Source organism: Canis aureus, chromosome 32 (genome assembly GCF_053574225.1).
Source record: "Canis aureus isolate CA01 chromosome 32, VMU_Caureus_v.1.0, whole genome shotgun sequence".
NCBI classification, from domain to species: Eukaryota; Metazoa; Chordata; class Mammalia; order Carnivora; family Canidae; genus Canis; species Canis aureus.
The window spans coordinates 21,907,809-21,930,965 of NC_135642.1; the positions used below are offsets into that span (position 1 = coordinate 21,907,809).

Sequence of the window (23,157 nt, forward strand, 5' to 3'; positions counted from 1 at the left end):
CATGTCATCTACAAAGAGTTAAAGTTTTACTTCCTCCTTGCTGATTTAGACACTTTTCATTTCTTTTTGTTGTCTGATTACCATGGCTAGGACTTTCTGTATTATGTTGAATAAAAGAGGTGAGAGTGGACATCCTTGTTTTGTTCCCAATCTTAGGGGGAAATCTCAGTTTTTTACCATTGTTGTTACCTATGAATTTTTCATATATGGGCTTTACTATGTTTCCTCTAAACCTACTTTGTTAGGGTTTTCATCATGAGTGGATGTTACACATTATCAAATGCTTTTTTTGCATCTACTGAAGTGGTCACAAGGTTTCTGTCCATTCTCTTTTTGACATCATGTATCACATTGATTTGTGAATATTGAACCCCCCTTGCATCCTAGGAATAAAACCCATTTTATCATGGTGAATCATTGTTTTAATATATTGTTAGATTCCATTTGCTAATATTTTCTCAAAGATTTTTGGATCTGCATTCTTCAGAGATATTGGCCTGTAGTTCTCTTTATTTGTAGTGTCCTTTATCGGATTTTGGCATCAGCATGATGCTGGCCTCACAGAATGAATCTGAAAGCTTTCCTTCCTCTTGTATTTTTTGGAATAGTTTGAGAAAAATAGGTTTTAACTGTCTTTAAAATGTTTGATAGAATTCACCTATGAGGACATCGGTCCTCAACTTTTGTTTGGGAGTTTTTTGATTACCAATTCAACTTCACTGTTGGTAATCAGTCTGTTCAAATTTTCTGTTTCATCCTGCTTCAGTTCTGGTAGGTTATATGTTACTAGGAATTTATTCATTTCTTCTAGGTTGTCTAATTTGCTGGCATATAAATGCTCATAACATTCTCTTATAGTTCTTTTTATTTCTGTGGGTTTTTTTTCTTTTTTTACCACCATTTCTGGTTTTGTTCAGGTTTTCTTTCTTTCCTTCTCTTTCTTCTTTTTTTTTTTTTTTTTTAATGAGTCTGGTTAAACATTTAGCTATTTTGTTGATCCTTTTAAAAAAACCAGCTCCTGGGGATATCTGGGTGGCTCAGCAGAGGCTCTTTGCCTGTTGTAGGCTATGTTTGGCCCCTGGCTGGGTGGGTTGTATATTAATAAGGTGTGTGCCATATTGGAAAATGAGACCAAAGTGTGGGGCAGGGAGGTGGGGCTTGGTGTAAGCAAGTTAGGCAGTGAGTGTCATGGTTTCTGTAGGTGACCGTGTGTCTATGCTGAGGGGGTAGGGCAGGGAAATGGTGCATGCCAGTTCCTTTGTTCCTGGAGGAGTCTCCTTGTGCTCCCTGCCTCTTGGAACCACACTCTGAGATGAGTAAGTCACTCTCCCTCCCTTCTGCTCTACGCATTTTTCAATCTGCTGTGTCCATGTTGGATTTTCACTGGCTGTTTATTGTGTTGTCCCTTTAAATGCGGGGACTCACCCAGAGCCCAAAGCCAAGCCTGAGTTTTAAAATTCCAGGCTTTAAGTCCCATGGGTTATTAAGAACTTAAGAATTGGCCCCTGTTGCCTTCAGAGCTAAGTGTAATGGGGATCTGTCTTCTAGTGTGATAGGCTGTTTATCAGCCTTCTGTGCTCCACCAGTTCTCTCCAGACCACGAATGGCCATGGTCTGTTTCCCTTCCAAACAGCATCTTTGCCCTTCCTACCTTCTTTGATGTGGTCTCCTCTCTACTTTTAGTTGTGGAGTTTGTTTTGCCAGTCTTCAGGTCATGTTCTGGATTATTTACACTGATGTGAACGTTACATAGCTGTATCCATGGGATGAAGTGAGCTTTGGGTCCTCCTTCTCCACCATCTTCCCTTAGGTTGTAAGCCTTTATTTCTTTAATTATATATTTTTTACTCCTATGTAGGAACCCCAGGATGCATATATTGGGCTTTTAATGGTTTTTCTTCAACTCACTGAGGCTGTTTACTTTCTTCTAATGTTTGTTTCTTTGGGGAGTTTCTATTGTTCTATTTTCACATTTAGTAATGTTTTCTTCTGCAGTGTGTAATCTGTGAATCCCATCCAGTGTATTTTTCATCTCAGATATTGTAGTCTGTAGTTCATTTCTAGAAGTTTTGATTTTTTAATGCTTTATTCTCTCCAGTCTAAAGCTTCTGAACATATAGTATACACTTATAATAACTATTTTAATATCCTTTACTATCACCTGTGTTATTTCTGGACTATTTTTTGATGGATTGAATTTTCTCCTCAGTAGGCTCATAGCCTACTTCTTTTCATGCTTGGTAATTTTTATTAAATGTCAAACATTATGAATTTTATCTTACTGGTTCTTTTTGTATTTCTGTAAAGATTCTGGAACTATATTTTGAGCTGCAATTAACTTGGAAATAGCTTAATTCTTTCCTTTTTAGGCTTCTTAGGTGACACTACTGCAGTGTTTAGTCTTTCGCTGATTTTTGTCCCATTAATGCAGCAAAACTCTTATTAGTACCTAACACCCTATGAATTATGAGGTTTCCTTTTCCTGACCACCAGTAGTTTCCTCCTACAGATGCACTGATTCATGTTCAGCTGAACACATGAAGAGGCACTTCTGCAGACCTCTCTCGTAGCCTTCTTCTCAGTCCACTCTATCTTGTGCTCCCCCAGATGCCCAGTTCTATTTGGTAACTTGGAGAGACCATCAAGCTTTGCTGGCTTTCCTTCCTTGCTTGTGGCTTAGAAATTTTCTTCAGGTAGTAAGTAATAATGCTTACCTCTGTGGGATCCCTGTCCTTCACTGCCTGATGTCCCATATCTTGTTTTATATAATTTTTTTGTTTCAAGTAAGCAGGTAAATCTAGAGCTTCTTACTGCTTTGACAGTAAGAAGTTCTCTACCTCCTTTTAAATCTCTCTCTCAGAGCATTTAGGCTTGAAATCTCCTACCCTGAGGAGGAAGCGGGGGTCAGTTTTTCTTAGGGATTGGAGTAATAAAAATCTCACAAGCTTTTTCCCTCCAGCTCTTCTCATCATTGTGTATATTCTCCTTTACTTTGGAGCAACACAGGAACCAAGACTCAGATTTGAGTTTTGAGTAGGAAGCAAGTCAAAGGTTTTTGTTTTGTTTTTGTCTGCTTTGGGTCCTAAGTTTTTGTGTATATATAGCTTATGTTAAATAATCTCCCATGGAGTTCAAAGATCTAGTAGCCTAGCATTAGATATCTAGCATAGATTTCTGTCAGGGGCTTCAGGAATCTGTGGAGAAGACTTACACATCTGTGGGGAATGTTTATAATATAATGTAGGATTAAGGGAGTGTGAACTCTGGAGTCAAACTAATTTAGAATCCCTGTACAACTGAGTTATAGTAATTCTCTAAGTCTCAACAATTTTTCATTTGAAAATAGGGATCTTAAAAATGCATTATCTCTAACAATAGATACAACCTCTCATAGGCTTGTTTTGGAAGTGAGATAATCTATGTAAGTAGCTTAGCCCAGGGCTAGTGTGTACAGTCAGTAATCCATAAATAATCATTTCCCTGGAGAAAATACCATCATAATTGCATCCCAATCTCCTCTAAAACTTCCAGTGGAACCCAAATATATAAGTATTCTAGGTATATAACATTGACTCATACAAATGTACCTTTTTATAAACTATATCCTGGCACAATAAAATTTTAGTTACAGACACAGTTGATAATGCTTATAAAAACACTTAAGGGGCAGCCCTGGTGGCTCAGCGGTTTAGCGCCACCTTTGGTCCAGGATGTGACCTTGGAGACCAGGGATCGAGTCCCATGTCAGGCTTCCTGCATGGAGCCTGCTTCTCCCTCTGCCTGTGTCTCTGCCTCTCTCTCTCTCTCTCTCTCTCTGTCTCTCATGAATAAATAAATAAAATCTTTAAAAAAAAAAAAAATAAAATAAAATAAAAACACTTAAGTAGAACTTCCAGTTTCAGCCTGAATAAATAGAGCTTGGAAGTCATCATTCCTGTCCATATCTCAAGAAGAAAAGCACAGAATATAAAAATCAACACATTTTCTTAGATCCATTAGAGGATGTGAAAGCACAGGGGAAACTGCCACTCTAAAAACTGAAGAGACCTGCAAATACAGTGAATGACCACCTACTTCAAGTAGAAGCTGCCAGAGCCAGTTACTGGTAGGAAGACTTAAAAAGTAATTCCTGGAGGCTGAGTGTGGACCAGCTTAAGGGTTAAAGACTCCTGGAGCAAAGTCTTAAGGGACCCCACACTTGTGGGTTTTACCACCAGAAGCCCACCAATATATTAAGGTAAGTAGAGGAACAAGAATAAGAATTTTGTCCTACTTCTTTTCAGAAACCATGAGAGGAAGAAGAGTGGAGTGAAATATTTAAAGTATTGGGGGGGGGAGGGTGGAAATACCAACTTAGAATTCTATATCCAGTAAAGTTATCCCTTCCAAAGTGAAGAAAAGACTTTCTCAGATCAGTAAAAACTGGGACTCTTTTGCCAGTAGGCCTGTCTTCCAAGAAATGTTAAAAGAAGTTCTTCAGAGAGATCGAAAATTATGAGTCAGAAACAGATCTATATCAAGAATGAAAGAGCATTAAAGAAATGTGAAGGTAAAATGAAACTTTTATTTTCCATATTCATAATTGATCTAATAGATAACTGTTCAAAGTATAACAGTGGCAATATATTGGGATTATAGACAAGGAAAAGAAATGACAGCAATGTTATAGTAATGGGAGGGAGCAATTGGGAATACTGTGTCATAAGGTACCTGTACTACCTATGATGTGGTATAAGGTTACTTGAAAGTAGCTTAGGTTTTTTTTTTTTTTTTTGAAAGATTTTATTTATTTATTCCCAAGTCTCCAGGATCATGCCCCGGGCTGAAGGTGGCCCTAAACCTCTGAGCCACCCAGTCCACAAGTGTGCAACTCTTGATCTTGGGTTTGTGAGATCAAGCCTCCAGCTGAGTGTAGATTACTTAAAAAAAAAAAAAAAAAAAAAAAAAAAAAAACCTGTAGCTAGGTGAACTAAGAAAATAAAAGACATGAAAGTACTAATATTAGAAATGAGAAAAAAAAAAGAAATGAGACAGGGGTCATTATTGATCCCATGTATGTTAAAAGGAAAATATATATTAATAACCTATGCCCATATTTGATAATCTAAATGAAATAGACTAATTCTTTGAAAGATATGATTTACCAGAATTCACAAAATTAGAAGTATCTTTTTTTAAAGATTTTATTTAGTTTATTTGAAAGAGACAGAATAAGGTCGGGGAGAGGCAGATAGAGAGGTTATAGGAAGACTCCCTGCCGAGCAGGGAGCCCCATGCAGGACTTCATCCCAAAGACCCTGAGATCAGGGCCTTACAAGAAAAGTAACTTGGCAGCCCGGATGCCTCAGCGGTTTAGCGCCGCCTGCAGCCCAGGGCGTGATCCTGGAGACCTGGGATTGAGTCCCACGTCAGGCTCCCAGCATGGAGCCTGCTTCTCCCTCTGCTTGTGTCTCTGCCTCTCTCTCTCTCTGTCTCTCATGAATAAATAAATAAAATCTAAAAGAAAAAAAAAGTATCTTAAGAGGCTTATATCTATTAAATAAATAACTAACCTTCCAAAAGGAAAGCCTCAGGCTCAGAGAAGTTTCATTGGTAAATCTTACCAAGTATTTGAAGAAACAAGACCTATTTAAAATCTTTGAGAAAATGGAGGCAGAGCTACTTCCTAACTTGTCCTGTCTTAACCTAAATACCAAAACCAGCTAAAGGCATTACAAGACAGGAAAACTACAGACCAACTTCTTATTTTGCAGAGGCAAAAACCTTCAATAAAATATTCGCAAACTGAATCCAGAAATGCATACAAAGAATTATAAACCATGATTGAGATTTATTCTAGTTTTGTAAGTCTGGTTCAAGGTTTAAAAACCAATTAATGTAATCTGTCATATCAATAGACTAAAGAAGAAAAATCAGATTAATCAATAGGTGCAGAAAATGCTTCAAGAAAGATTTACTACAAAGCTACAGTAATCAAGACAGTGTGGTTCTGGCAAAAGGACATAGATCAGCAGAGTATCTATACAAATATAGTCAAATAATCTTTGACAAAGGAGCAAAGACAATTCAGTGGAGAAAAGTTAGCCTTTCCAAAGAATAGTGTGAGGACAATTGGACATTCAGGAGCAGAAAAATGAATCTAGACACAGGTCTTTAGCGACAGTTAATTCAAAAATGGATCATAGACCTAAATATAAAATGTAAAATTCTAGATGACGACAAAGCAGGAAATCTAGGTGACATTGTTTAGGTTTTTTTTTTTAAATGGGTTTTTACACATAATTGCAAAAGCACAATCCATGAAAGCAAAGCATGAGTTAGAATTTATTAAAATGAAAAGCTTATGTTCTGGAAGGCACCATTCAGGGAATGAAAAGCTAAGCCCCAGGCTGGAAGAAAATATTGGCTAAATAACATCTGATAAAATAATTTGGATTCTAGATACATGAAGAACTCTTAAAACTCAACAGGATAAGGGACACCTGGGTGGCTCAGGGCATGATCCCTGGGTCCTGGGATCGAGTCCTGAATCAGGCTCCCTGTGGGGAGCCTGCTTCTCCCTCTGCCTGTCTCTGTCTCTTTCTCTGTCTCTCTCATGAATAAATAAAATCTTAAAACAACAAAAAAACAAGGCTCAACAGTATGAGAACCACCCAATTAAAAAATGGGCAAAAGAGTTAAAAAGACCGCTCACCAAAGAAAATACACAGATGAACAGATGTTTAAGAAAGGATGTTTAACATCCTATATCATTAGGGAATTGCAAATTCAAACAATAGATACCATTGTACGTCTTTGATAATGGGCTAAAATTCCCAAACACCTACCAAATGCTGATGAGGATGTCCAACAACAGGACTGCTCAGAATTCAGCAACTCAACAGAATTCACTCACTGCTGGTAGGAATACAAACTGGTGCAGTCACTTTGGAAAACAGTTTGGCAGTTTTTCACAGAGGTAAAAAGTTTTAATCTAAGATCAAAAAATGTCACCTAAGGTATTTACCCAACAGAGTTGAAAACTTATGTCTACACACAAACCTCCAGAAACTTTACTGCATATTGCTCGGTGAAAGACCATCTGAAATGGCTGCATCATCTAGGATTCCAACCATAGGCAATTCTAGGAAAGACAGTAGAGAGATCACTGGTTGCTAGGGGTTGGGGGGACCTGGGGAGGAATGAATAGGTGAACATGGGACTTGCAGGGCCAAGAGACTATTCTGTATGATTCTGTAATGGATACATGATACATATATTTGCTAAAACCCACTGAAGTGTCAGCACAAAGGATGAAGCATAATATAATCCACAGACTTTAGCTAATGCATCAGTACTGGTTCCCTAGCAGTAACAAATTGTATCACACAAATGCAAAATGTTAGTAAGTGCAACTGAGGGGGAGGGGAAAAATAGAAATTCTAGTATTGGCTCACTTGTTTTTGTAAACCTAAAAACTTTTTAAAATGTATTTAGAACTTTTTAAGACAAATTATTGTGACACATGGCAGATTACTGTAAAGCAATGCTCAAAGAAGGTGGCAGCTACTGTAAAAATCTGAATTTCATTTCAAAATTCTATTCTCATGCAGACTGGTACTACAGTGTAACAGTACAAAGATGGAGGAGATGCAACACGCACTGGTTACTATGTACTAAACTGTGGTAAGTCTCCGTCTATATTTGCAATTTTTGTCAAATTTGTGTTTCCATGCATTCAGACCTCCTTTCCTCGCAGTGACTCCACCTAAACACTATTCCCAGCTCAGCGCCTTCACCAGTGTCAGCCCTAAAATCAGCATTTGATTCAATAAATGAGAAAAGGTACCATCACATTAGTTCTTCCCCAACTAAGCCTCAATGCTGAGTGCCTGCTGTCTGGCTCACCACTGCATCCTGTTGCCTAGAGTGGCTTCTGCTACAGGAAGTACTCAGGATCTGTGAATAAATGAACGGCCTAGCAGCTTAATTCTTTTAACAGTTAAATATTTATTCAAATTTAAAATAAGTAGTTAAAAATACTATCAAAGAACACCAGACCAAACTAAGGTAAAACTCTAACAAATAACATTTATTTTTCTTTTACATAAGTATTTCACAGCCCAAACATCACATCGCCTTCAGAGAAAGGTACTTTTATGCCATTATATTTTACTATTTACCACACAGGCATTAAACATTCTCATTAACATGATGAGACAATTTGCTGGTAAACATTTAAACACACAGACATTGGTTTCAATATCAAGAACATTTTTTTGGTCATAACCAAGGAGGTACATCAAAATATGACAACATTGGCTAATAATTTATAAGCAAATAATATTTTAACTCTGCATAGTTTATACAATAGGCTGTGGTAATAAATAATATCACCGATCTCATCAACTATTAACTGGCCACAAAAAGCCTAACATTCATTTAAATTATGATATGAAATGCTCTATTGGTGTAGTTTCAACATAGCCTTAAATTTTGTGGGTGTTTAACCCTGAAAGAAAAAGTACTCAACTGGTATGCTGGTCAACTACAAATACGTCATGTTCACGTATTACATTCCTAACATGAAGGCAGATATTTAAATAGAAAAACTAGCAGTCCAAAAAATGTGAGTGTGCAAATTGTAAGGAAAACATTGCATTTAAATTTGCACTCAATTGCAAGGTACAGTACTAGCTCAGTATAAACACTAACAGGAAAAATAATCAGCAGGAAAGAATGGAAATGACCTCTCCCAGCAGAGAACTAGTCACTCACGCTGCACCACAGCTTAGAAAGTGTTTCTGGTGACCTAGAGCATCTCACACCTTGTGACTATCCTTCACTGAACACAGGAGCCTGCAGGCATGCTTCCATCAGTGGTAAGACTAGGAAGAAAAACCTGAATCAGCAACATTTTCTTCCTTAATTTGGTATAAAGGTTCTTCCCATTATAACTTACTAACATGCTAATTTCTAACCTCAAATGTTCTCTGAATCAGGCTTGCTAAATGCTGTAAAGAATAGCTACCCTTCATACAACACTAGGGTTTTTTGTTTTTAAGTATGTCAGCATGATAACAAGGTACATGCACGGTCACTCTACCAGCCTGTATGGGCAATGCTCAGCTTGGATCAGTTTCAAATTCTACACAGAGATTCTCTGTATTGTTTCCAGTGTGTGAACAGCTGCTTGGAAAGCAGAAATGCCTATCAGTTACTACAGTGTATTTAAACTGAAATGTTTATAAAAATAAAGCCCCAATCGTTAAGTCTACAGAATGTCAAGGATTCTGTTGGGGATGTTAAAAGCATTGGGCAAAACCCTCGTTTTGAGCGTGCCATCTGCCCCACAGGAGAAGATCCGGTTGCCTGGGATGATGTCAATCTGCATGACTCCGGCTCCGAGGTTCCTGAAGATGGACTGCTTAGCATGTTCATTTTTGAATGAATGAATCAGGCCATGGCCTGTCAATCTCCAAACCTAGTTTAAAAGAGTAAAAGTACCAAGTGTACGTCATTAAAAAGAGAAAGAAAAAGACCAAAAGCAAAAACATGGCCTTCACTTCTATTGCCCTGGAACTGGCCTAACTTTCTAGTCCACTGCCTCTTTCCTAACAGCCCCTGGCCTGGGGGATAGTGATCCATTTACTGTTCTTACCTTTCACTGTCTCTTCACATTCTCTTGTAGTTTCATATTAACTACAGATACTCCCCTCTTAATTCAGTTAGATATTTAAGTTAACTAAATGCATGGCTAATGTCAAGGGAAGCCCTGGGGCAATAGAGGAAGAAACATACCACCGTCTCATTTCCCCAGAAACCTCACCTCAACTGTACAAAACAAAGATGATACTAAGGGCAGAATATGGGAAAGAGAGGAGGGTCTGAGGAGCCAAAAGAGCGTTGCAAAAAATCCTATGCATTAACTTATTCTTTACTCAAAATAGACTTCTTCAAAGCTTTTCAGTGACCTAATAAGCTTGACTGTCTGGTTTTCCAGACCCTTACCGTTTAGAAAGAACTCCACAGGACTAAGTGAGGAAAGGTGTCAAGAGACCTTCAATATCTCTGCAAAGCATCACTTTACACTCTCATTTCAAGGACTGCAGGGGGGCTGCTGCTCCCCAATCTTGACAGCAGCATGTACAAATAACACTTAGCACATGCCACCTCCTGTACTGACTCACCTTTATGTTACCTTCTGCTGAACCTGTAGTAAAATATTCCTCACAGGGATCCAGAGCCAGAGCCTTAATAGCTGAGTCATGTGCCTGGAAGGTGTGAATCAGTTGTCTTTGCCTGATGTCAAAAATGCAGACATAGCCTTTCCTGCCTCCAGAGATGAGGAGTTGCTGTTTTGGCGCATACTGGAGTACCGTGGCACCATGATCGTGGCATGTGAAGCCTGAAGGAGGAAACATAAGAAGTCTTCCCAAATAATTTCTATCCTGACAATTCTGGTAATGTTTAAATGCACATTTAGATAATACAGAAACTACTGACAAATTTTTCATTTCAATTTCTATAATCATGATCCAAGAATTTAAAAAAGATCCCAAGCAGGGACAGAAAAAATGTTCTTATCTGTAACCTCAATATGAAAACACATGCAGGGAGTTTAAATGTTAAGCCCAAACTAAGTTACACTGCCTTGTAAGAAGCCTGTAGAAGCAAAACCTGTAGAGGAGACCAAGCTTCTCTGTGATCCACTCAGCCACCACATTAATCCCCACCATGACAAGAATCTACTGTATCCTAGTTCCTGCCCATACAGACTCATTGCAAGTTGTTGTCAGGTAAGTAACAAACTCAACTACAGTTGTGTGAAAATGACCAGCTACAAGATAAGGAGTTAGCTTTCCCAGGATTCTCTGCATTTTAATATAATTAAAGCCTTAAACCAGTATGTGGTAAATCTTTAAGAACTGTTAATTATTCACAGAAAAAAAAATCTGCAATCATGGGGCACCTGAGTGGCTCAGTTAAGCAACTGCCTTCGGCTCAGGTTATGACCCCGGGGCCCTAGGATGGAGCCCCACGTTGGGCTCTCTGTTCAGTAGGGAGTGTGCTTCTCCCTTTCCCTCTGTTTGCGCTCTCACTCTCTCAAATAAAACGTTTAAAAACTGCAAAGAGATAAAACAGAAACAACTATACTTTCAAAATGTCTATCCATATAAAAAAAGACTGAAAAATCTTTCTTTAAAAGAATCCACCTAGCTATGTTTAGCCCAAATATACTGGAACATGGGGCCTTCTCTCAACAGTATCATGTGAGAAAGGGATCTTTAAGGCACCAATTGGGAAAACTGTCTTAAAAGGAATAAAAAGAATAATACTTAATAATACTTAAATGGCATTCTTCATATTTCTTGTTCTTATAAGGTTAAAATATTTCCTTTCTATTGAGCCCAAATACTTTGCAACTAATTCCTAAAAAGCCTTGTAGTAGCACCAATCTCCATACCATATTTTCTAAATGGAACACAAAACAAAGACTATTCTATGCTAGCTGGGTATTTACCTCAGCGAGATAGCCAGATACTCATTTACGACACACAAAAAACAAAACACTGGTTAGAGTAAAACCAGGAAAGCATTCCTTCATATTGTATTAAAAAAATGATCACAGACCTTAACTCACTTACCATGAATGAGGCTGTTTCCAGGTGATATCAGTGTGTCCCAGAGGCAAACGTTTCTTAAAGAGAGAACACAACGATTCATGATGTGCTTTTTGTTACTGGTTTTTACTCATTGCATCCTACTACCTCTTTTGTTTATACTTATTTATTAAGCAACTAGGACAGGGGAAGAAGCTGGGGATATGTCTAAGAGTTTATCTTTTCTGAACCACACAGTCCTGTCTCACATTGTCCCACATGTCTCTGCCATCTCGTCCCCAACCCCTCAACTTTTCCATTACCACTCGAGGGAAAGAGACACAATTTCCCGGGAAGGGATGCTTCTGAGCCCCAGGGGTTACCACTGCCAGGAAATTAGAGGTATTATTCATGGCATATGTTGCCAATGAAATGAAAGCAGTGTCAGGTCAAAGAAACATACTGAGCATCAATGATGGCTACAGAGTCTCAAGAACCTGACAGGAAGGGGAAAAAAAAAAAAAAAAAGCTTTTAACATAATCACATATGCTTATTGAAAGCCTACCTTAGGAGTATTTGCTTTTCTCTTTTTGGTAAGGAAAACTACTAAGAATTATGCAACAAAGTTTTTATATTCCTGAGATGGAAAAACCTTTCTAGGTAAAAAAAAAATCCATATTTTGTAGCAAGAATACCTTTCTGCTTAAAATGTGCTTATTTCTTATTATGCTTCTGTCAACTTACCTATTGTCATTGGACTGTCCAGATGTGGCAACTAGACTTGAAGAGGTAATAAATGCAAAGTCACTTGTGGCTTTACTGTGGCACTGCCAACTCTACAAGAAACAAAGTACAAATGATGTTACCTAAAAGTCCAAGATATTCCAGTATCGCACAAACACACAATTCTGCTAGTAGTATATGCATGAAGTAAGAACGGTTGTTAAAAAACTAGGGATCCCTGGGTGGCGCAGCGGTTTGGCGTCTGCCTTTGGCCCAGGGCGCGATCCTGGAGATCCAGGATCGAATCCCACGTCAGGCTCCCGGTGCATGGAGCCTGCCTCTCTCTCTCTCTCTCTCTGTGTGACTATCATAAATAAATAAAAAAAATTAAAAAAAAAATAAAAAACTAGAATAAAGAATAAGTGATAAAAGAAATTACCTATTATTTGCATATTTAGCTAATATCCAATAATATTTTAAAATTGGAAGAGTTGGTAAAAATATAGAATTAAAGGGCTTTTCTTTAGATTATCTAGCAAAGGAACAGGATGAACTTAACCAAGCCATTTCATTACATTAAGGGCCCAGTCAAACTCAGTGTTAATAATCTCAAATACATTTAATAAACTTTCTATAATAACCTGTATCATAATAAACAATAATAACCCAAGGAGGGAAACTCCTACATGCCCCTCTAGTAGTCTGAGACTACAATGTGAAGAACTCAAGTCATATTAATTTTGTAACCTAAATGCAAATATCCACCCTTTATTACCACCTCCACATTCCTGCCCTCGCCTTCCCTTCCACGTGAGGATTTTTAGCAATAATAAAAACAAGGTCAAAAGAGGTCCTGCAAATAATCTGCAGGCTTATGGCTGCCCACAACCACTCCTAAGGATATTCCAAGCACCAGGGGAAATGATTTACTGAGCCAGTCATGACTTTTCTTGTTAGATCAGGTGAATGAATACAAATTTGGAGGCAAAGACTCAGGGGGGTGTCCAGGTATTTAAAAGAGACATTATTCTGTTTGTAATTATCATGGTATTAATCTGAGTGAAGGCAAAAGGATAGATTCAAGATTACTTCCAATTATGTAAAGCCTTTATGAGAGTGTACAGGGTACTAATTTAAGAGAAATATCTTGTCTCATCTACATAATTAAAAACATATATATAGTCTAGAAAAGAAAATTAAAATATATATGAAGCCAGAAGTTCTGCACAAGATAGCACTACCTCCCACCCTTCCTATCATACCGGAGCCCCCACCAAGCAAAGATATATTTGTCTGCATCACCAAATGTTTCAATATGGTTTGGATTAATGAATGAAATGCCCTCTTGGGATTGGTTAATTTATAACCAGTAAGAAAAATTTGGGAGCAAATTAGAATACACAGAACCTGTTAGAATTTTATAGTGATTCATTTTCGGTACTATATTAGAAATCTATCAATAAGTTAGAGTTTTCAAAAAAGCCTCTATGTTCTCTGGGAGTGCTGAGTGATACTTACCATGTAAGGTTTAGGATTTGATGCAGTTTGGTTTACTTGCCAGATACTCAGAAAACCCTCTCCATCTGCAACACCACACTATAAGAATGGCATAAATATTAAACACAGCTTCTTAGTAAGCATATTGGAGGCAAAATCATTGATGAAGAGTCACTCAAACATCACTTAACGTCCTGCCAACACCTATTTCTATTACTGTAGTTCCCAAGAAAGTCAGGCCCTATAAATATCCTGCAACCTTTTAAGTGTTTTTCTGTACCCATTTCATTTTCCTCCAAACATCGCTAAGATAATTTAGTAAGAAACTGGAAGGTTTCTCTCAGGTGCTTGACTGTGCTTATAGGTACCAACAACACACTCAACAGAAAGAGTTCTTCACCTTCATGGTATTTAATATCTTTAAGTGGATGATTGAGCCATACAGAATTTTGAAGAGCTGTGCTTTATTGGGAGCCAAGGGTGTATTTAAGCAGACACCAATAAACTGCCTGCCCAGCATAAATCCAGATCACTGAATTGGTTTTTAGATGTAGTGTTACTAACCATATACTCATAAATATATTTTTCACATGAATTAAGCAGTAAGTCTCAAGAACCAACCTTGTTGCCTTGTGAATTAAAATATAACCTGGTAACTCTTGCGTTGCCGGCTTGGCGGAAACAGACAAGTTGCTGAGGTCGTGTCCATTCAAACATTCGTACACTACCATCCTGAGCACCTGTAAGATCTGAAACACAAAAGGAAAAGCACAATATATGAAAAAGCTACAGGAGTTCCAATATTTCCCATTCTATAAATGAACTTCAAAACGACAGAGGCCTATACAATGCCTTGGATCATAAATAAAACACCTACAGTACTGATGGACCGGGTGGGACGTCATTCTCTTAACGTTATGTAGATTCCTTTTCATAAGCTATAAAAGAAGATAAAAAATTCATTTTGTGCATCACAGAATAGATAATAATACACTTCAGGCCAACTCCAATTCTCATAATCTTTATGCTCTTACAATTCGATTATTACTCACACATGCCCTGTTGTAGGTTTTTGGAACCACTTCACATTTGACATCTGTCCAAAAAGGCTGCAGAACCAGTCACTTACTGCATAGCCCTGGCCCCTATAGACTGGGCAGATACCAAGCAGCTTCACCGAGTGACAAAGGGAACTCTCCTCCAAGTGCCCTCCCTGAGGACAATCAGGAGTATCTCTAGAGTCTTCAGAACATGACAGTGGGACCCCTTCAGCTACAGTGACTAACAACAACATTATAGATATATTTTTCAAACACCTGTAGTAGCCACAACTCCTCTTTCTCTGCTTTACCACTTGGTGCCTCTCAGTTTGCTCATCTATAAAATAAAATGATAATGGGAGATAATAAAAGCACCTACCACCTAGGGTTGTTGTGAGGGAAAGCATGCACCTGACACAGTCACGCTATCTTAGCTATTATTATGATGGGGTTATAACGAGTCACTGCCCCTGATCTTTAGGGTCATTCCTAAGTCAAAGTGATTTCAACTTATTTTTGAGTCCATATCCAGAAACCATACCTAATAGTAAAAAAAAAAAAACATACCACACTAGCTCCAGTGCTAGTCTGTCCACTGCCCAGCCATGGCAGAGATGAAGGTGGATGCACCTGACTTGCTGAATAGGATGTTGCACTGGGTTGATAAAGAGTTGTAGTGGAACCACGATAATCAATATCATCTGAACTGTGAAAAATATTCGTGTGTTACTGTGAAAGTTCCATTTTCTCTTAAACACAAATTCCAATTACAGGACTGCTTATGTACCCAATAGAACAGTCTTTACTTATAGAGAATGAAAAAATATCCATAAGAAAAACTTAGCTGTAGTTTCTATTCAAAGGCAATTTTAAATTTTAGTACTAGTTCACTTTTTTCTCTTAAGACAAAATGTATAGATCTAATGTTCTTCAGGGGCAATTTTACTGCTGTACAGGCTGGAACAAATGTTTGTTTTGAAGGATTTAACACAAGCATTCTTTTTATCATGTATGGGAAAAGATTATAAGGTCTCTTCAAATACAGGTATCCCATGCATCAAATTCATACATTTTAAAGAAATCTGAGTTTTAAGATTTCAAGTATTAGTAATCATCACATAAAAATGTTAAAGCAAATTTTATGATGGATTGTATCATATTACATGGTTACATCAATTCTGAAGCAGGAAACTGAAACCTAGTAATATTATATGCTAACAAAACAGAAAACCCAACAAAACAAGGTGAGAGGCTACGATGCACCATTCTCAAGCACATAAAATGTCCAAGAATCTGGATAAAAGCAAGAGGGAAGACAGATATGGAAGAGGAACCCCAAAATAGGAAAGTATTGCGAGATACTGTTGGTGCAGTACCCACAGCTTTACTGAAAAGCAGAGTTGGGGATCCCTGGGTGGCGCAGCGGTTTGGTGCCTGCCTTTGGCCCAGGGCGTGATCCTGGAGACTGGGGATCGAATCCCACGTCGGGCTCCCGGTGCATGGAGCCTGCTTCTCCCTCTGCCTATGTCTCTGCCTCTCTCTCTCTCTCTCTCTCTCTCTCTGTGATGACTATCATAAATAAATAAAAATTTTTAAAAAATGAAAAGCAGAGTTGTCTACATTTTTATCTGTAAAAAAGGTATGTTTATCAGGTAATAATCAAGAAAAAAGTGATAATTACTCAGTAAATGTGACTTATCAGTCTAATTAATATGTTGTTGGATTCTGCTATTTACTTTAGTTATCTGATTGGGATAACTAAATCAGCCAAATCAGCCAAATTTACTGAATAGTATGTAATTCCTGACATTTCTTTGAGCTTAAATGTCAATGTTGTAATTACTGGCATTAGGCTTTGGTGTTCATGATTATTCTGACTCCAAAACTATGAATACTTCCATGTCTGATGGAAGAAGTATGGGTAATTTGTTAATTGATGTAAGAAGAGCCTTTTATTGGCAGCTAAACAAATTATATGTTTGTCTCCTACCTAAATAAAGGAAGAGACATATATACTTTTCAAGATAATTCAAATCATATGCATAATGATTTAAGGGGTTCTTTTTTTTTTAAATTTTTATTTATTTATGATAGTCACAGAGAGAGAGAGAGAGGCAGAGACACAGGCAGAGGGAGAAGCAGGCTCCATGCCCCGGGAGCCTGATGTGGGATTCGATCCCGGGTCTCCAGGATCGCGCCCTGGGCCAAAGGCAGGCGCTAAACCGCTGTGCCACCCAGGGATCCCAAGGGGTTCTTTTTTAAGAAAGCCTCATTTTAAATGGACTACACAAGACAGACTAACCTTTTGGATTCCCTGTCATACTCTTCTCCAATCCATATGTATGACTGACAGGCCAAAAGAGAAGTAACATCGAGTTCTTGTACATCATGTGTTGAAGCCAAGACAATTTCATTACAGTTCGCCTGTAAAGCAGTCAATAATTAAAGCAATTTCACTTAAAAAAAAAAAGTACAATCTTTGTAATGATTTTAATTTTACCTTATTAATGGAAAATGCCATGATCATATCCGATTCCTTATGAATGATTTTCGCTTTTCCACCTGGATAGCCCAGATCAGCTTCAACCTACAAAATGTTTATTGGCAGTTTCAGTTGTCATACAGCAACATGTGACACACACACATATTCCACAAAAATTAAAAGAAGGGTACGAAGAAAATGTAATAGCAGCAGGAAGAAGAAAGGAATTTTAGTATGTTGAGAATTAGCTTTGGAATTAGCTTAAATTCTCTGATGCCCTGTTATTACCCCGATTATAAAGATTTCCATCGTGATGAGAGATAGCTAGCATACTTTTCATTAGTATTTGTAACAGCAATATACCGCTCGCATCTCTTCCAAAAGCATGCAGATACTGCAGTAAGAATATGAATGCATCAAGAGGCAAAGAGTGGAGGAGAAAGAGGGTAAGTCAAAGGAGTCATATGAGAAATTAAACATTTTAAAAATAGGATAATAAGATAGGAATAAGTAAAAGCTATAAAGAACAGTTAGAAAAGGATAAAAGAGATTGATGAGAAGGTGCACTGGCTTAGGGTCAAAGGTGACAGGAAGGAAAGAAGATGCAGAATCAAGGAGGAAAGATAAAACAACCATGTTTGAGAACAGACTGGCAAGGTGAACATGTGAAGATGGAACAGGAAGAAGGAAAGAAAAGCACCAATGCTTAGGAAGAACAAGTCGGAAACAGTGGTGTATTTCCTAACCTATGCCACTGACGTGTATGGGAGCAATGAGTATTCTGATTAGCCAACATGGTTAGTACTAGAGATGAAGGTTAGCTCCTTGAACATTGAGAATGAGCTAAATACAAGAGCATGGAACACTACCTTGCTGCGGTAATCTTCTGCTACGTAGTTTTGTTTGACCTGTTCCACATGTTCTTCTACAGACTAAATAACACCACACCGTCACAAATACAAAACACATGCGTGAAATGAAATTACAAAGAGAATGAAAAATTTCAAACTAAAATGGTCAATCCATAACTTAAAGATGGTAAAATGAATTTGTAAACTTTCCTTTTTAAAGCACAAAATCAAGAAAGAAAAACTGAGTAAAACACGATGTCATCAGATGAACACAACACAAAGCAAAACAAGCAAAATTAAAATTAATGTGACTACTACATATATAAAAGGCTGTGTTTCAAAATAGAAATGAGTTATTTGCATACCAGTTATGTAACGTAAAATACTATCTTAAGCTACAATCTCTAAAATAAAACCTACCTGAATGAGAAGTTGCATTCTATACTACATAAATATAAATCCCTATCCTACAGGCTATTTCAAGTACAAATTAAAACTATTTCTGAACACAGATTCAAAGTAATCATAATCATTCACTCATACTCATAAGAAATATATCCACGAAGGAGGAGTCAGGGATTAGAATTCCCATCAGCTATTTACTATAATCGAATTTTTCTCCTTGTAAGTAAAGAAATGTTTAATTAAATGGGGCACAGGAAAGAAATCACATAAAGATCTTGCTCTTGGTTGATGAAGGATGGCTACAATCAGAAATAACAGTTCTGCTCTGCTGTGGAAACCTGTGAAGGTTTGATCAGAGCAACACACTCCTCCTAATACCTTTATAGAAGTGGCTGCTTCACTTTTAGTCAAAAGGGCCAAATTCTCTGTGCATGCCTTCAGCAATCTAAGGGCTGCTGCAATGGACAATGACAAAAAAGTAAATGTGTGCAAGGCCCAATCAGCAAAAGCCAAACTGCTGAAGAACCTGTTTGCCTTTAATCAAGTAGTTGAGTTTGCAATATTTATTGATTTCACAAAAAATTGTCTTACAGAATATTCTTCTTTAATATATTGTATGAGTAAAAGTATCTTCTGATGAATATATCTAAAATATCAGCATTTCGCAGATTAATTTTTTTTTTTTGCAGGTTAATTTTCTAAGTAATTTTTTAAAATAAGGCAACATTTTAGAACTTTTAGGATTAGTTTGTCAATTCACTGAATTTATCAAATTAATGAGTACCAAAATCCTATTTAACAATTTAAAAAAATAAACTACTCTTACTAGTTTTGATAAATGTTCCATATTTCTGAGCTTAGTGACCAGTTTTTATTTTGTCTTAACAGCTTTAACATTTTTTCAATTTTTTTCCTTAATGAAAGCAAATTTTTAGCAGATCTGTGCTGTTCAGTACAATAGCCACTGACCATATATGACCATTTACATTTAAATTAAAGTCAAGTCACACTAGCCACATTTCAAGTGCTCACTATATATGGCTGCTAACTACTATATTGTATAGAACAGATAGAAATTTCCATTATCACAGAAAGTTCAATTGGATAACACTGGACAAGACAGTAATTCCTTTCAATAATTTGAAATTGAAAAGGTACAAAAGGGTCTATGATAAAAATTCTTCCTCCTGTCCAAACTCTCACCATCTACCTCCCAACTGTGGAGCCAACCAATGCTTACACAGCATTTTAAGAAATGTTCAATTTATCTGTATCCCATCTCCCTCTTCATAGAGACCCTCTGCTGGTAGAAAATTTGAAGAGAACACACAGCGTGGACTGCTGATCCCAAGAACACAGAGACTAAGAGGCAGAAAGAGGGAGAAGCTTAAAGAAGACAGAAACCTGAAAGGACAGGTCTGATCCTGAAGAACAAGACTGAGGGTCCCAGCAGTCTAGACCCCTGGCTTCCCACTGTATTCCAAAGCTCTGACAATCCAACCAAATCACTGCTACAAACCTTATGAATAATAAAGTATATTTTCAATGAGTCATTATATTTAATAATTTGAAGAACTAAACACTCAAAAAATAGATCCTTCAGTATATTGGCTTTCTGGAAATAACATATCTTTTATGTTAAATCTATTTCTTAGATTTCTAGATCTTATTTTACAAAATTTGTACCCAGCATCATATAGGAAATACTGTAACAGTGGACTGAATAAAAGAGGCGAAGAATTTGGCTCTGTGATTTCCCTGACAAACCCTACACACCAATGATTTCAATACCATCTGGATCTTGTTATCCAAAAGGCTTCTCTAAGACTCAAAAGAATCCCCACAGCTCATTTCCCCTACTTCATTTAGGTACATAACCTTAAATCCATACAGAAAATAAATGACTATTCAAAATGCTGACCACAATTACCATCTAGGTGTGGGTAACTAATGAAGAGAATGAGTTGGGTAGGTCCTGCTACCCCAGGTATGGGGAAAATGGAGATGCAGTTCTATATTTTACCTTGGAAAACTGAGCCATGTAAAGTGTCCCTCTCAGTTTTCACTTTTCTAAGTGAAATATAATTCATTGCTCTTCTCTCATAGATTTTGTTTCCCAAATCTTTAACGTCATCTGATACTCTGTTCTGAACACTCTCCAAAATGCCCATTACCTCATTAAGCAGTCAAATGGACTGATATGCTCATATAACAGAACTGTGCACCACTCATTTTATAAGGAAGAGATAACTTTAAGTTCTAAAGTACCAGTCGCCCAAATTCCTGATTCTTGTTGAACCCTGTATGGCATTACATTCCTAATTTATATTTAGCTTAAAAATCACTGTGCAATGCAGAACTCTGCCTCACTTTGTAAGAGCAAACTTCATATCATACTGGTATTTCTGTAGTTTATTCTTTCACAAAATTATCCTGAATTTCCTGCTTCTAAAGTTTATCCTGTTCATTTTTAATTGTTAAATAAATAAGAGGCTTTTAATGGGCTATGTTAGATTTCTAATTAAATGATATTCACAGAATCATAATATAGAGTATGCTCATTTATATATTAAATTACCCAAATCATCCATCACAGGATTTATTAATTGTAAAAGCCCAATGGCCAAGTACTGCAAAGGAAGTACCAATTTTCACTTGGTTATACATGATTTACCAAGAGACCTATGTTGCTTCATTGTTATAAAATGAAAATTATGAGATTTAGTCTTAGAAAAGAAATTCATTGTAGTCTGGCAAACTATTTACCCACAATGTATGAAAAGCAAGCAATGTATGCTTGCTTTTACTCCAAGCAAAAAGTAAATCAAGCACTGACTTCATTAAAAATGTTAAAACTAAACAAAAACTACAACAGAAAATTTTTTTCAAATACCTCACTCTGTTTTCTTTTCTTTGTGAAAATATATCTAATAAATGTCTCTTGAAGGACTTCTTGTTTAACAAGGAAATGCCACAGCCGTTTGACTGGAAGTGCGGAAGAATCCCGGGATCTATTAGAAAAAATTAACATATCCTATTTTACTCTGTAGAAAATATGCTTGCAAAACTTTAAAAAAAAATCCATTATCTATTGCAAATAAGTTGCATCATCAAGCTCAACAAAATTTTATAATTTATCTTTCTTTTAATTTTTAGTTATTTTAAAAATCATTCCTTCATCTAGCAATTAATTCTCTAATTACAGGTTCTCTGAATGAACAGGTTGAAAGTAAAAAAAAGTTATTATTCTCCTTTTAAATCATACTGTAGAATTGGTTCTGTTGGTTACATAATATCACCAATGAATATAAAGTCACAGATTTCATTTTTTAATAGCCCGACAAAGCTAAAAAGCCTTGTTCTTCCAAGTTTATCAGCAATACTTTTCGTTATGGGACAGGTGCCTCACAAAAAGCATGCTGCTAATCCAAAGGACAGGTAGGGGGCAGGTAGAAAATCAAAACATTAATAAAAAAAACCTTAATGTGAAAAAAAAAACCACTGTGTTTACTGATAAACTACTGCCAAAACATCAGCAGCACCTTGTTTGCATATGTAGATTATTATTCCAAAATATTTCTGTTATGGGTTCTTAAAATAATGGCAAAAATACAATATTTGCTTTTTCTGATTATAAAAGTAACATCTACCGAACTATAGGTAATTCTGGGAAAAATGTTTTCTATCCAGATTTGTTTTCCTTAACATATACTGCTAGAAACAGAATTGCAGGTTCAAAGTTGTGAGTGTTTTTATATATAAGCATGATATGGGCATATTTTGCCAAACTATCCTCCAGAAAAATTAAACCAGCTTACACTCTCATGAGTATTATAAGCATCCTTACTTGAATGGAGTATTTTCAGGTTCTAGCATTGCTTTATTTCGAAGAATAGCTGGTCCAGCTCCTACTGAAAGGTCAGTTGGGTAGGTATTGATATAGTTAGGGGGTGGACCTTCAAACTGATCCATTTTCTCTTGCAAAATCTGTTCCCAGTTCTCCAAGTTTTTAATCACAGCAATACCTAATGGTGATGTCACAGGCAACTCTAAAAGGCAATAGAAAATGTCATCTTGCTTTGATTAAAAAAAAAAAATGCTGATCACCATCCACATATTTTAAAAATCTGAATTTTTAGAGCCCAAACCTCTAAAAATACAAATAAATCTGAAAATGTTAATCTTATATACATATTGGATTCTTAGTGCTTTTAACAAACAGAAAGCCAGCTCTCTGAGAAAAATGTGTTGCTTCTCTAGTCTGATTTCCTGCTCTTTGAACCCTGTGGGTAAACAATGATTCTTGGCTTGCATGAATTAAAACCACAGACCAGAGCCCAAAATATACAAGCATACACAATTTGTATACAAAATACACACAATACATAGTATCTATAATTTTTGGGGTGCCTGGGTGGTTCAGTCGGTTAGGAATATGCCTTTGTCTCAGGTCATGATCACACTGGATTGAGCCTCCCTGCTCAGCTTCTTCCTCTCCTTCTGCTCCTCCCCACTGCTCATGCTCTCTCTCTCAAATAAATAAAATCTTTCTAAAAATCTCCCATTTTTAGTACCA

At 36.9% G+C, this 23,157-nt stretch overlaps 1 protein-coding gene and 1 long non-coding RNA gene across 7 annotated transcripts in view; one reads left to right on the forward strand and one right to left on the reverse strand.

The window, feature by feature from the left end:
* Positions 1-949: 949 nt before the first annotated feature.
* LOC144303218 (uncharacterized) lies at positions 950-20,325 on the forward strand. 3 transcript variants are annotated; one of them, XR_013370255.1, is made up of 6 exons: positions 952-1,316; positions 3,991-4,237; positions 4,441-4,549; positions 7,593-7,665; positions 9,336-10,442; positions 19,875-20,325. It is a non-coding gene; the product is annotated as an uncharacterized LOC144303218 (long non-coding RNA). The 3 variants fall into 3 exon arrangements; XR_013370256.1 differs by having other exon boundaries at positions 4,444-4,549; XR_013370254.1 differs by lacking the exon at positions 3,991-4,237 and having other exon boundaries at positions 950-1,316.
* Positions 8,051-23,157, reverse strand: part of DMXL2 (Dmx like 2) — a 152,715-nt gene continuing 137,608 nt past the window's right edge. For 2 of the 4 annotated variants that reach the window (XM_077881086.1, XM_077881085.1), the window contains exons 32-44: positions 22,429-22,630; positions 21,475-21,592; positions 18,195-18,257; positions 17,344-17,430; positions 17,146-17,267; positions 15,411-15,549; positions 14,681-14,741; positions 14,425-14,552; positions 13,825-13,902; positions 12,328-12,419; positions 11,628-11,680; positions 10,170-10,387; positions 8,051-9,463 (exon numbers count right to left, since the gene is read on the reverse strand). In XM_077881086.1, the coding sequence (XP_077737212.1) occupies positions 9,254-9,463; positions 10,170-10,387; positions 11,628-11,680; positions 12,328-12,419; positions 13,825-13,902; positions 14,425-14,552; positions 14,681-14,741; positions 15,411-15,549; positions 17,146-17,267; positions 17,344-17,430; positions 18,195-18,257; positions 21,475-21,592; positions 22,429-22,630 (1,571 nt within the window). In that variant the 3' untranslated portion in view covers positions 8,051-9,253. The remainder of the gene's footprint in view (positions 9,464-10,169; positions 10,388-11,627; positions 11,681-12,327; positions 12,420-13,824; positions 13,903-14,424; positions 14,553-14,680; positions 14,742-15,410; positions 15,550-17,145; positions 17,268-17,343; positions 17,431-18,194; positions 18,258-21,474; positions 21,593-22,428; positions 22,631-23,157) is intronic. The other 2 variants (XM_077881089.1, XM_077881088.1) reach the window with 1 other exon arrangement.